Genomic DNA, 12,971 nt, shown 5'->3' with positions numbered 1-12,971 from the left:
GAGCTTGACAAAAGCCAGATTATCTGGTCTTAGAGGCAGTGTTAAGGATATCGTTTTTTTCTACATGAGATGGAAATGACTGAAATATTTAGATTGGGGCATGACATGATCTGATTTACATTTTTGTAAGATTGCTCCAGCTGAGGGAAGAATAGATGGGAGATATCGAGTGAGCAGCAGAAAAAACTTTCAGGAAGAACCGTAGAAGTAGAGGCAGTACATACTGGTGGTTTGTAATAAGCTGGTAGTATCAGAGATGGTCAGATAGACTGTATTTCATACATAGCAACAACTATACTTTTGATGGGTTGAATGTAGAATGCAAGGGAAGGAATGGAATCAAAAGCTGTTCTTAAGATATCATATGAACTGAGTAAACTGAGTTACTCAAGGAAGGGGAACAGCTAAGAGAGGTATCAGTTTAGGGGTATAAGGGTTAGAAATTCTCATTTTATCATAATTTAAGATGCCTGCTAGGCATCTAAATTTTGAGATGTCAGGTAGGCAACTGGGTTACACAAGACTGAAGCTCAGTGAAGAGACATGACAGCTGGCATATTAATGGCATTAGAGCCAGGGTTCTGAATTAGACTTCTTATAAAGATAGCATATATATACAGAAGAAGAAAGAGTACCAATCAAAAAGGACAATAGAAGATAAAATAATTGTAAATGCCTTGTGGATATCTGCTGTCATCAATAGCTGGGGTTAGCAGTGCAACTTGCAGCAAGAACTTGAAAATTAAAGCAATAATACTGCTATCAGGTCTAAACTTTAAAATCAACATGTAATGGGCCAGAGCAGAGATATGCAATGCGAAAGGCTGTGACTTCACTGTAATCTGTGTTATGGGCTGTGTTGTATGCCTGCAAAATTCATCTGCTGAAGTACCTCAGAATGTAACCCTATTTGGAGAAAAGGTCTTTAAAGAGGTAAGTAAGTTAAAATGTGGTCCTTAGGGTGGGCCCTAATCTAATATGAATGATGTCCTTATAAGAAGAGGAAATTTGGAAACAGACATGTGTGCACACAGAGGAAAGACCATGTGAAGACAGAGGTAGAAGATGGCCATCTGCAAGCCAAGGAGAGAAGCCTCTGAGGAAACCAACTCTACCAGCACCCTGATCTTGGACTTCCAGACTCCACAGCTGTGAAAAAATAAATTTTCATTGTTCAAATTACGCAATCTGTAGTATTAGTTACAGTAACATTAACAAACTAATATCATCTGATTAAATGTAATAATAATACAACGAAGAAAAAAGTGTGTCAATCAGAAAAGAGTTTCGTCACTTAAGGAAGCATAGAAAAAATAAAATATGCAGGAATTTGAAACTAAATAGGTAAGGGCAAAAAGTTGGAACAAATGCTATGTCAAAGGAGAGGTGGATAAGTCCCAAATACAAACATATTCATGAGCTGGTCATCAAAGAGGCTGATAGAATAAAATACTGAAGTAGGAGGGGACTGAAGCAGACAAGAGAGATAAGAAAGACAAAGTGAATACATGACAGGAAATGTGCAAAAATAGAGCAAGGTATGATTAAGGTGAGGCAAGGTTTCCACTAATTTTGTAAATGGTAGTTTGAAGTTGCCACTACGTTCTACATTTTTTACATAACTCAAGGTTTTAAACAGAAAGGTTAGTTCAGACAGAAAGTGTCACTTCTTGTGTCAGAGACTGCCAATGGCCTCCCAATATCCATTCTCCCATTTTCAGTTAATAATAATAACCTTGATTTTTATGGTTGGCACATTTCTATCCCTGAGATTACAAGAAGTCTATGACATTTCCAGGAAGTCTTCTTGGCCTTTCCTTCATTACCTTCCTGGAATGTAGATATGATGGTTGAAGTTCCAAAATCCATCTTAAGCATCTTGGCTCATGAAGTAAAGGCTACACTCCAGGGGTGAGCCACTGCACCCAGCCTGATTCCATAATTTTTCTCAATTGTTTCCTCTGAGTAGAATCTCATTTTCTCTGTCATTTGCTTTCCTACATATTAAAGCTCCCTCATTGTTTTTTTTTAAATTTATTTACTTTTATTATTTTTTAATAGACATGGGGTCTTGCTCTGTTACCCAGGCTAGAGTGCAGTGCTTCAATCATACCTCACTGCAGCCTCGAACCCCTGAGCTCAAATGATCCTCCCGCCTCAGCCTCTAGAGTAACTGGGACTACAAGCATATCACCACGCCCAGCTAGCTTCCTTGTTCTTCCACTGTTACTGGAAAGGGGTCCTGATTCAGACCCCAACAGAGGGTTCTTGAATCTTATGCAAGAAAGAATTTGGGGCAAGTCCATAGAGTAAAGTGAAAGCAAGTTTATGAAGAAAGTAAAGGAATAAAGAATGGCTGCTCCATAGGCAGAGCAGCCCCGAGGGCTGCTGGTTGGCTATTTTTACGGTTATTTCTTCATTATATGCTAAACAAGGGGTGGATTATTCATGAGTTTTAGGGGAAATGGGTGGGCTATTCCTGGAACTGAGGGTTCCTCCCCTTTTCAGACCATATAGGGTAACTTCCTGATGTTGCCATGGCATTTGTAAACTGTCATGGCACTGGTAGGAGTGTCTTTTAGCATGCTAACGCATTATAATTAGCATATGATGAGCAGTGAGGATGACCAGAGGTCACCTTAATCGCCATCTTGGTTTTGGTGGGTTTTGGCTGGCTTCTTTACCACATTCTTTTATCAGCAAGGTCTTTGTGACCTGCACCTTGTGCTGACCTATCTCATCCTGTGACTTAGAATGCCTAACTTCCTGGGGATGCAGCCCAGTAGATCTCAGCCTTATTTTACCCAGCCCCTATTCAAGATGGAGTTGCTCCAGTTCAAAAGCCTGTGACACCATTATTCCCATACTTCTATTAGGGAATAAAGGCAATTTACACATCCCATCTCTCACTCTACTTGTTACCAGCATTTCCTCAACTTGTTTAGGATACTTTTTTCTTTCACTGCCCTCGTATTTCTTTTGAAGCTGTGTGCTCAGATGAAAAAGACAATTTTCCCAGGTACTAAGAGGTGATTCCCCCACCCCACACCCACCCCCACAGTGGTCTAAAAGAAACCTTGTGTTTTTTTCCTTACAAATCTCCTCATTGATGACTTCTTGATTTTCCTCCCATTTCTATTTGATCTTTTCTCTCTTGACATTCCAATGTCATTTATTTTATTTTATTTATTTATGTTTTGAGATGGAGTCTTGCTCCGTTGCCCAGCCTAGAGTGCAGTGGCACGATCTCCACTCACTGCAACCTCCGCCTCCTGAGTTCAAGTGATTCTCCTGCCTTAGCCTCCCATGTAGCTGGGACTACAGGCCCGCGCCACCATGCCTGGCTAATTTTTTTGTATTTTTAGTAGAGATGGGGTTTCACCATGTTGGCCAGGCTGCTCTTGAACTCCTGACCTCAAGTGATCCGCCCACCTTGGCCTCCCAAAGTGCTGGGATTACAGACGTGAGCCACCCCGCCCAGCCCCCAATGTCATTTATACTTATACTCATTTATATTATACTTTTTTTTCATTTATCATTCTCTGCCTTTTATAATGATAATTTTATTCACTCATCCAACCAACATATGAAGAGCTACTATCAATCCCATTTTAAGATGGGGAAAGAGAGTTCAGAGATGTTGGATACCTTGCTCAAAGACAGACAAGTTTAAGGGAATGGAATGGAAACTTGAGCCCAAGTTGCAAGTCATAATCTGTGTTATTTCCACTATCCTATCTTTTTTTTTTTTTTTTTTTGAGACAAAGTTTCCCTCTTGTTGCCCAGGCTGGAGCGCAATGGCGCGATCTTGGCTCACTGCAACCTCTGCCTCCTAGGTTCAAGCGATTCTTCTGCCTCAGCCCCTCACCAAGTAGCTGGGATTATAGGCAACTGCCACCACGCCCAACTAATTTTTTGTATATTCAGTAGAGACAAGGTTTCACCATGTTGACCAGGCTGGTCTTGAATTTCTGACCTCAGGTGATCCACCCACCTCGGCCTCCCAAAGTGCTGGGATTGCAGGCATGAGCCACCGCGCCCAGCCTCCACTGTTCCATCTTAACTTCTCTCAGAGTGAGCAAATAAGAGGCCTTCCTGCCGAATCTGCCCCTATCTCCTTCTGTTTGGTAAACATAGTAGCTGCTGCTTTGGTTTTTTACTCTAAACTTAAATGTCTTGATGTTGGCCTTGCACTTTCTAGTCCTCTAAGATCCCCACCAATCCCTGTGGTCTAACTCCAGGTTGCTTCACAAGGTTGTCACCTTCCTGGCTCTTTAGGCTTTTGTGTTTTTACCCCTGAAGTTTCATTCAAGTTCAGTTTGGAATGTCTCATTCCAAAAGTCAGGAAGACTGGCCTAAAGTTATACCTAAGTCGTGCGTTAACCTTATTGTAAGAGTTAAAACATTAAAAAGATTGAATTTTCCCAGTTGCCAAAAGAATGAGACATTCCCCCACCCCCCTTTCTTAAAACATTTTCTTGAGCAAATTGTAATTATAATCCGTGTGTGTGTGTGTGTGTGTGTGTGTGTGTGTGTGTGTATCTTTTTAAAAGCTAAATAAGCCTCTTGTCAGATAAAACCCAGGAATCGTTTTCTTCAGGTCCAGGGAGCCAACTCCTTGACATTTAAGTATCAAGGTAGACAGTGCCCCTATGTTCCAGGCTCGCGGGAGTTACCCGAAGCGCCTTGCTCCAAGCCGTAAGTACCTGTTTGTCACAGAGATAACGTTTTATTTTTCCTTTGGATAAAGGCAATTAACCAACACAGGCGGCCACTCCAATGGTGAACTACCAAAAATTGAATACCAAACCATGTTAACTCGTCTTACATGAGAACATGCGTGTGCTTTGGCTACATAAAAGGTGAGATTTTTGTCTCTCTTTGCAATCTCATTAGTGGATTGCCTGTAACACCCATTCCGGTCTGGTTCGATGCTTACAGAATAATACTTTTTTTTCTTTTCTACGTTTGTGGAGATTTTCTAGGATCGCAGGAGATTTTTTTTAAATTTTTTTCTAGACAATATCAATTTATTTAGGTCCCTTACTTTTACTAGCCACCCCCTTCCCACCTGCTTCCAATGGTAAATTATAATGGTAACTTGCCCCTTGCTCACCTCATGCTTGGCTTTGGGAACCCGTGAGAAACTGCACTCCGTTGGCGGTAGGAACCACGATTCCCAGCATTCCCAGCGCCCCGAGTCCTTCGGGCTTCCTTTTCCGGGTCTCGAGGCTGCTGAAACCGAAAGCGCTGTGCTGTGGGCGCAGCGCCGAGATTGATTCACCTTCACCTGTGCTGCACTCCAGCTGACCCAAGTAGGAAGCCAGACGAGCTGTAAAACATGAACGGAAGAGTGGATTATTTGGTCACTGAGGAAGAGATCAATCTTACCAGAGGGCCCTCAGGTATGTGCGGAACGGAACATATCTGATAGTAGGGGATTAGAGGGTGTAATTGCAGACACCTCTGCTGCTGAGCCGGATTCACCTGGCCTCGGGGCGGGCAGGCCCCAACCTAGAGGTTTCATGCAACGCTTTGCGGTGCTTAGAGAAAATATATTGAAATCCATCATTAGCCAGATACGGGTCTGAGGTTTCCACCTCAAAATCCAGTCGGATGACCACAAATATATATAGTCAAGAAGGGGTTCTTTGTGCAAGTCGTGCTAGAAAAGCCTTTTTAAAAGCCTGCTTTTTTAGCCTGCTTATCGTGGACACCACATCCTTCTTTCCGTTGCCTGTTCTATCCCTCCCCTTATGAGGGACCGTTTAGTAAAATGGGAGCATAAACGGTGTGGACTCTGAATGCATAGCCGTTTTCCTGCAGCTAGGATCCCTCCCTCGCTCCTTTGATTTCTGGGAAATTCATTTACAGTGTCAACTAGAATGTTAAAGTAGGAAGAGCCCTTAGAAATCTTTTATTACACAGGTTCCCAAACTTGGTTCCGCCACAAAATTACCCAGGGCTTAAAAAAAAAAAAAAAAAAAAAAAAGAAAAAAGAAAAAAAAGTTAAATCTTATCTCCCATCTGCAGGGATTTGGATTCAATACGGATTTATTTTATTGATTTATTGATTATTATTATTGATTTTTTATGAACGTCTCATGTGATTTTGAGCAGCCAAACTTCTATCCTCTTCCCCCAGTGAGGCTCTTCATTAAACCGGGCTCTTGACATTACTACATTCTGCCTTCTTTCGACTTTGTTTACTTTCCTTTACAGCTATTTAGTTGATCGATTAAGAGCTTTAGCTTTGGAATTACGGTATCTGGGTCCAAATCTTGTATCAATCTCCTTTGATTCTTTGATACTTATTGGCTAACTTAACTGATGTAAGCCTTAGTTTATCATCTCTAAAATGGGGATGGTTATAAATATACTTCATATTGTTGTGAGAATGAAATGAGTTAATCCATGTAAAATGTTTACAACATTGCCTGACCTATGGTAAGCAGTATGTGTTTCCTACTATTGTTATTGTTAATGGATAAATAGCTAAACTGACACAATAAATTCTACTAATACTGTATTCCAAGAGTCTCTAATAAATCATCAAGTACTCTGAGCTCCATCTGTGAAATGTTCCTGAAATTCTTTCACTCCTGTGTCCCTTGCCACTACCTAGGACAGTCCATCACCTTTTCTCATCTGCAGTTCTGCAGTAGCTTAATCATCATGGATAGATTATTCTTTATAAAATATAGCTTTCAGAATTATCCGTACTTTGTGTCTTCTTTTCTTTTCTTTTTTTTTTTGAGACAGGGTCTCACTCTAATGCCCAGGCTAGAGTGCAGCGGCACGATCTCAGCCCACTGCAGCCTCTCCCTCTTAGCCTCAAGCAATCCTCCCACCTCAGCCTCCTGAGTAACTGGTACCGTGGGTGTGCACTGCCACACCCGGCTTATTTTTTTGTATTTTTGGTAGAGATGATGTTTCACTACATTGCCCAGGCTGGTCTCATTTAAACTCCTGAGTTTAAATAATCCACCTACCTCTGCCTCCCAAAGTGCTGGGATTACAGGTGTGAGCCACTGTGCTCTGCCTTCCTTTCTATTATTAAAAATTGGAAGTTGGTTTTACTTATCAGAATATAACTCATCACTAATATCATTATTAATATTATTATTATTTTTTTAGAGACGAGGTCTCGCTTTGTTTTCTAGGCTGGTCTTGAACTCCTGGACTCAGGCAGTCCTCCTGCCTTGGGCTTCCAAAGTGCTGGGATTACAGTCATGAGCCACCATGCCTGGCCTATCAATAATCTTAATGGATTAATGTCATGCTCCATATGTGCACCTAAACTTTTGTCAAAGGCTCATTTGGTATGCCCAAGTTTCTTGGATTCATTTTTTTGCTATTTTATATAAATTTATCGTTCATGCACTGTTATATTTATTGACTTTTGAGGCTAACATAGAAAGTTCCTTTTAAATCAAAGTCTGTTTTTTTTGTACTTTTCATCCATTGGTAACTTGTTCTTTTAGGACCAATTAAAACAATGCTTGTTCCTTTTCTGATTGCTGTGCAAGTATTTATTTAAAGGCTCTAGTTGTTCTGCTCCTGTTTTGCCTCTTTCTTCTTTATCCTAAATACCTTCAGTTATTTTACTACCTCTTGAGATGTTTGAGATTTGATTCCTGCCTTTTGCTTAAGAATTTAATGTACTTTGACGTAGTCCTTTTGCTCTGGCATCCAAAGTATTTTCAGATCTCCTGTCTAAAGCAGAGCAGGACCCTGATATTATCTCTTGTTCTAAACATGAAATCTTTTTAAAATTCAATATAATATCACTTCATCGTTTTTGGCATTTGCAGTCATAAATTTCCTAGTGTTAGTATTTTCCCAAAACATTGGCATTAGGACAAGCTTCAAGGACAAATGAAAGGGAATAATTATATCTAGCTAATATATTTCACCCAAAAATGGTTTGATTTCTGTATCACATATTTATTACAAATGAATGTATTTATTCACTCAGTGGCTTCCTAAATTTTCATAAGCATTTCCATGTATTAATTATATGTCAGTGAACTTACTGGGAGAGTAAAGCCTCAAGTTTAGGAATGAACTTGGATGAAAACAGTCATTTGAAATTTGGTTGGTTCAGTTAGCAAGGAAAGGTTTCAAGTTCATGTTAATCACTTACCAGAACTGGTTTCCTAGTATGTGATAGTCTTCTTCTCAGGGTCTAATTCAACTCTTCTTCGTGGTGTCATCATGAAGATATATAGGGAGGAGACTGCATCTCAAAATACCACTGGAAACAAAATACCACTAGAAACTTCCACATAATTTTGGTAGTCCCATAAGGATCTTTCTTTCTATAGAAGAAATATGAAAATCCTCTAATTCTAAGCGTGCATTTCTTTTGTAGACAGCATTGCCCACTCTTTGTCTTTGTACAGCTGTGTACTCAGGAACCTGATGTTTAATCAGGTCCAAGAACATGTGTACCATTGCCCCTTTGTGTTCTGTCAGGGACAAGAATTGTGGATATTTCTAGTGTTTGGGCCCATATTATAAGGCAGTTGAACCTGTTCCTGACTGATCTGCTTACTGCAAGGGAAGTAATGAAATCTTGGGGAAATTATGACAATAGAGTGAAGAGGCAAAAGAAGCTTGACATGTATTAGGTTGGTTGGTGCAAAAGTACAATTACTTTCTTTTGTTCTTCTTTTTTTTTTTTTTTTTTTTTGAGATGCATCTCATTCTGTCACCAGGGTGGAGTGCAGTGGCACAATCTTGTCTCATTGCAACCTCTGCCTCCCAGGTTCGAGCAGTTCTCCTGCCTCTGCCTCATGTGTAGCTGGGATTACAGGCATTTGCCACCATGCCTGGGTAATTTTTGTATTTTTAGTAGAGACAGGGTTTCACCATGTTGACCAGGCTGGTCTTAAACTCCTGACCTCAAGTGATCCACCCACTTTGGCCTCCCAAAGTGTTGGGATTACAGGCGTGAGCCACCCTGCCCAGCCATGAGTACCACTACTTTCAATGGCAGAACCGCAATTCCTTTTGCACTAACTTAATAGCATGGAATCTCTCCTGTTGTCTGCTTTCTCAACTGTAAGGAGGGACTTGGGCTAGATAACTTCGGAGGTCTCTTCCATCTCCAAGAGTTCATCATTCTTTGGCTCATTCCACATGTTATTTTATGACTCCTACCATTTGGGGCTTCGTTTTGTTTTGTTTTGTTTTTTGATTCCTGCCATTTTGGACTAATAGTATGAGCTGAAGAATTTCAAAGGCAGTGGCTGCAATCTCAAATGTCTTCAAGGGTTGAACAGTTTACCTTTTATCTTTTGTGGAAGGCTATTTTTTTCTGTAGGAGTCCAGCTTGATTATAGTGTCTAAGGCTCTTACTTTTTCTTTATAAAATTGAAAGTCTCTTAATGAGTTTTAAAACTCAGTTACTCTAAAAAGTGTGACAAGACTCTTAATATGTTTTTTTGCACTGCAACAGGTGAGAGATTGGCCATAAAGACAACCTTACTGTACATTGAGTACTATGATTAGGAATCTTGTTTTTAGGTCCGAGTCCTCAATGGGTTTCAGCAAGTTACTCTTGTTATGCCATCTTTAAAGAGGAAAGAGAATATTTATTTTCTTACTTTCTTTAGAGGCCTTGGAAAAGATGTTGGGTTGATGGCAGTGTTTTAATAATGAATACTAAAGGAGGTATTGTGTTTCTGGTGGTGTGCTAGTTACTATATATACATATATTATATATGCTGTATATATACTATACATACATACATACTCATTTAATCTTCACAGCAACCCTGAGTAGTAAATATTTAATCTACATTATTAGATTGGGAAATTGCCTTAGGTTAAGGACTTGCCCAGTTTCTAATGCCAGTAAATTTCAAAGGATTTTAACCCAGGTGTGTTAATTCTGCTATACCATATACTACTTTCCACCACAGTAGCCATGTTTAAGAAGTTGACTGCCAACCTTTCTCCTGACCTTTATTTTATTATATCATGCCTTATTCCCAGAAGCATTTGAGGCATCTTAAATGACTAACATAACTTACAGTGGAAAGTTTTTATTGCTTGCTGTTGATAGAGCTGAGGGCATATCAAGGTGAGTACCTAAAATCAAGATGCCCCATTAAGTTCTATCATTTAAGCCCTTGTAGACCTGTCATAGGCTTTAGGTTTCATGCTAACTGAAACTGTTGTTAGTAGTTTTCTGATCTATTCCTTTCTTCACATATCAAATAGATGTGAGACTGAAGGCTATATCCTTGCCCTATTTTCTCTTGCTTACACAAAGTCTCGCCTTCATGGAGTTTACAATCCAATAGAGATATGATGTTCACATATGAAAAATTAAATCTCACTGCAAAGGTGCAGATAGTTAAGGAAAATGATGAGCAGGTAGTTAGTGGGAGGGCAAAGGAAGTGTGGAAAGGAGCATGGTAATCTGACCCTGTGCTAGGAAAGTTCAAGAATGCAGCCACTGCTGAGAACCATTAAAATGGTCAATTAAAAGAAGGTGGAACTTGTGAGTCTTCTGGAATGGACAGGCTTTAGGCTAGGGCCAGAGTCAGGGATGAGTATGGCCTAAGCAATAATAGAAGAAAATAAGCAGAGCATATTCTGAGGTTAGTGAGTAAACCAGCCTAGACAAAAGGGAAGTTTCCTTTAGGAGGTTCAAGAGAGAAGAGGTAGCTGAGTAGTAACCTGAGTAGGTGGAGATCAGATTATGAAGAGTCTTTAGTGTTAGTATGGAAACTTAACCTTTCTCTAAGGTTCTATCTGGATTCTTTCTACTTCCTAGTCATTGATTAGGACTCAGTTCAAGAGTTAGCTCCTTTAGGAAGCAGACTTTACCCAGGATAGATGTTCTCTTATTGTCTGTATTATACATCATTTACAGATTGCCTGTAATGTATTCCCATGTATTGCCAAGCTAAGCACTGTATCTTGTCCCCTTGTAAAAAGGAAGAGATGAAATGGTTTTTATCCCCATTTCAGAAATGAGGAAACCTTACTTCTGCGTTATACAACTCCTTAAGTGCAGATTTGGATCCAGGTCTGTGTGACTTAAAATTCCAAGCCCTGAATCACTATAAATAACTTTTTTTTTTTCTGTATGCTTTCTCACTTATGTCTCCTCCTTCTACTTCACTTTGAGCTCTTCTGATTCAAAGAACGTATATTTTATTTCTTATTTTCTTTCATTTAACTTTTATTTTAGGTTCAGGGGTACATGTATGGGTTCCTTATATAGGTAAACAGTGTCATGTGGGTTTGTTCTACAGATTTTTTCATCACCTAGGTATTAAGCCTAGTACCCGTTAGTTATTTTTCCTGATTCTCTCTTTCCTCCCAACCTCCACCTTAAGTAGGCCCCAGTGTCTGTTGTTCCCCTCTATGTGTCTATGTGTTATTATTTAGCTCCTACTTATAAGTGAGAAAGTGTGGTATTTGGTTTTCTCTTCCTTGGTTAGTTTGCTAAGGATAATGGCCTCCAGCTTCTTCCATGTTCCTGTGAAGGACATGATCTTGTTCTTTTTAATGGCTGCAAAGTATTCCATCGTGTATATGTACCACATTTTCTTTGTCCAGTCTACCACTGATGGGCATTTAGGTTGATTCCATGTCTTTGCTATTGCAGATAGTGCTGCAGTGAACACACACATGCATGTGTCTTTAATGTTTTTTTTTAATGCTTTGTCTAGTGCGTGACACACAGTGGTCAATAAATGTTCATTAAATGACTGAGCAAACCAATAGATATCAGAATAATATAATGGAATGTTTTTATATTTATTTATGACACAGGGTCTCACTTTGTCACCCAGGCTGGAGTGCAGTGGCATGATCTTGGCTCACTGCAGCCTTGACCTCCTGGGTACAAGTGATCCTCCTGTCTCAGCCCCTCAAGTAGCTGGGACCACAGGTATGCCTCACCACACCTGATTAATGTTTTTATTAGCCATATTTTTCATACAGACGGGGTTTCACCATGTTGCCCAGGCTGGTCTCCCAACTCCTGAGCTCAAGTTATTCACCCGCCTTGGCCTCCTAAAGTGCTGGGATTACAGGCGTGAGCCACCACACCCAACTTATTTATTTTTGAGACAGGGTCTCTCTCTGTCACCCAGGCTGGAGTGCAGTGGCACTATGATAGTTCACTGCAGCCTCGACCTCTTGGGCTCAGGTGATCCTCCTGCCTCAGCTTCCTGAGTAGCTGGGACTACAGACACGGACCACCACACTTGACTAATTTTTTTTTTTTTAATTATTTGTAGAGATGAGATCTCACTATGTTGCCCAGTCACACCGTGGACTCCTGGTCTCAAGTGATCCTCCGCCTCAGCTTTCCACAGTGCTGGGATTCCAGGCATGAGCCACTGTGCCTGCCATAATGGGATGTTTTAAATAAAGAGAAGCAGTAACATGATCTGTTTCAGCTTTCAAAAAGTGGTAAACATGGGTCTTCACTAAATACAATTTGAGAAAGAGAGAATGAGGATGGACACGTTGTATTATGGATAGGAAACTGGCTAAGATATCAGAAACAAGGAGAAATAGTAGATGGAACACCTCTTGGAGAGAGTCAGGTAAATGGAACAATTCTCTAAAGATTGCTTCAAGGATCAGTATTAAGATCTTTTCAAAACAATACTAAAGAAAAGCTGTACAGTAAAATATCTAGGAATTACTTTGGGGAAATAGAAAGGCAAGCTGATAGATGTTCAACTGCAGAAACATTTTGTGAAGCCATGTGACTAGGCAGAAAAGTGGTCAATGATTACATGTGATAAGTACACAATTATTTATTGAAGGAAAAATAGCCAAACTATACTTAGATGATAGGGTCAGAGGCCGGGCGCGGTGGCTCAAGCCTGTAATCCCAGCACTTTGGGAGGCCGAGGCGGGCGGATCACGAGGTCAGGAGATCGAGACCATCCTGGCTAACACAGTGAAAACCCGTCTCTACTAAAAATACAAAA

The 12,971-nt window shown here is 40.2% G+C and overlaps 1 protein-coding gene across 1 annotated transcript in view; it reads left to right on the top strand.

Moving 5' to 3' along the window:
• The first annotated feature begins 5,214 nt into the window (after window positions 1–5,214).
• The window catches only part of SYNJ2BP (synaptojanin 2 binding protein), a 46,075-nt gene continuing 38,318 nt past the window's right edge, over window positions 5,215–12,971 (top strand). The window contains exon 1 of the mRNA XM_012504456.2: window positions 5,215–5,405. Within this exon, the coding sequence (XP_012359910.2) occupies window positions 5,342–5,405 (64 nt within the window). The 5' untranslated portion in view covers window positions 5,215–5,341. The remainder of the gene's footprint in view (window positions 5,406–12,971) is intronic.

The sequence above is a fragment of the Nomascus leucogenys genome, chromosome 1a (assembly GCF_006542625.1).
Source record: "Nomascus leucogenys isolate Asia chromosome 1a, Asia_NLE_v1, whole genome shotgun sequence".
In the NCBI taxonomy this organism is placed as follows: Eukaryota; Metazoa; Chordata; class Mammalia; order Primates; family Hylobatidae; genus Nomascus; species Nomascus leucogenys.
This window is presented reverse-complemented; position numbering and strand designations above follow the sequence as displayed.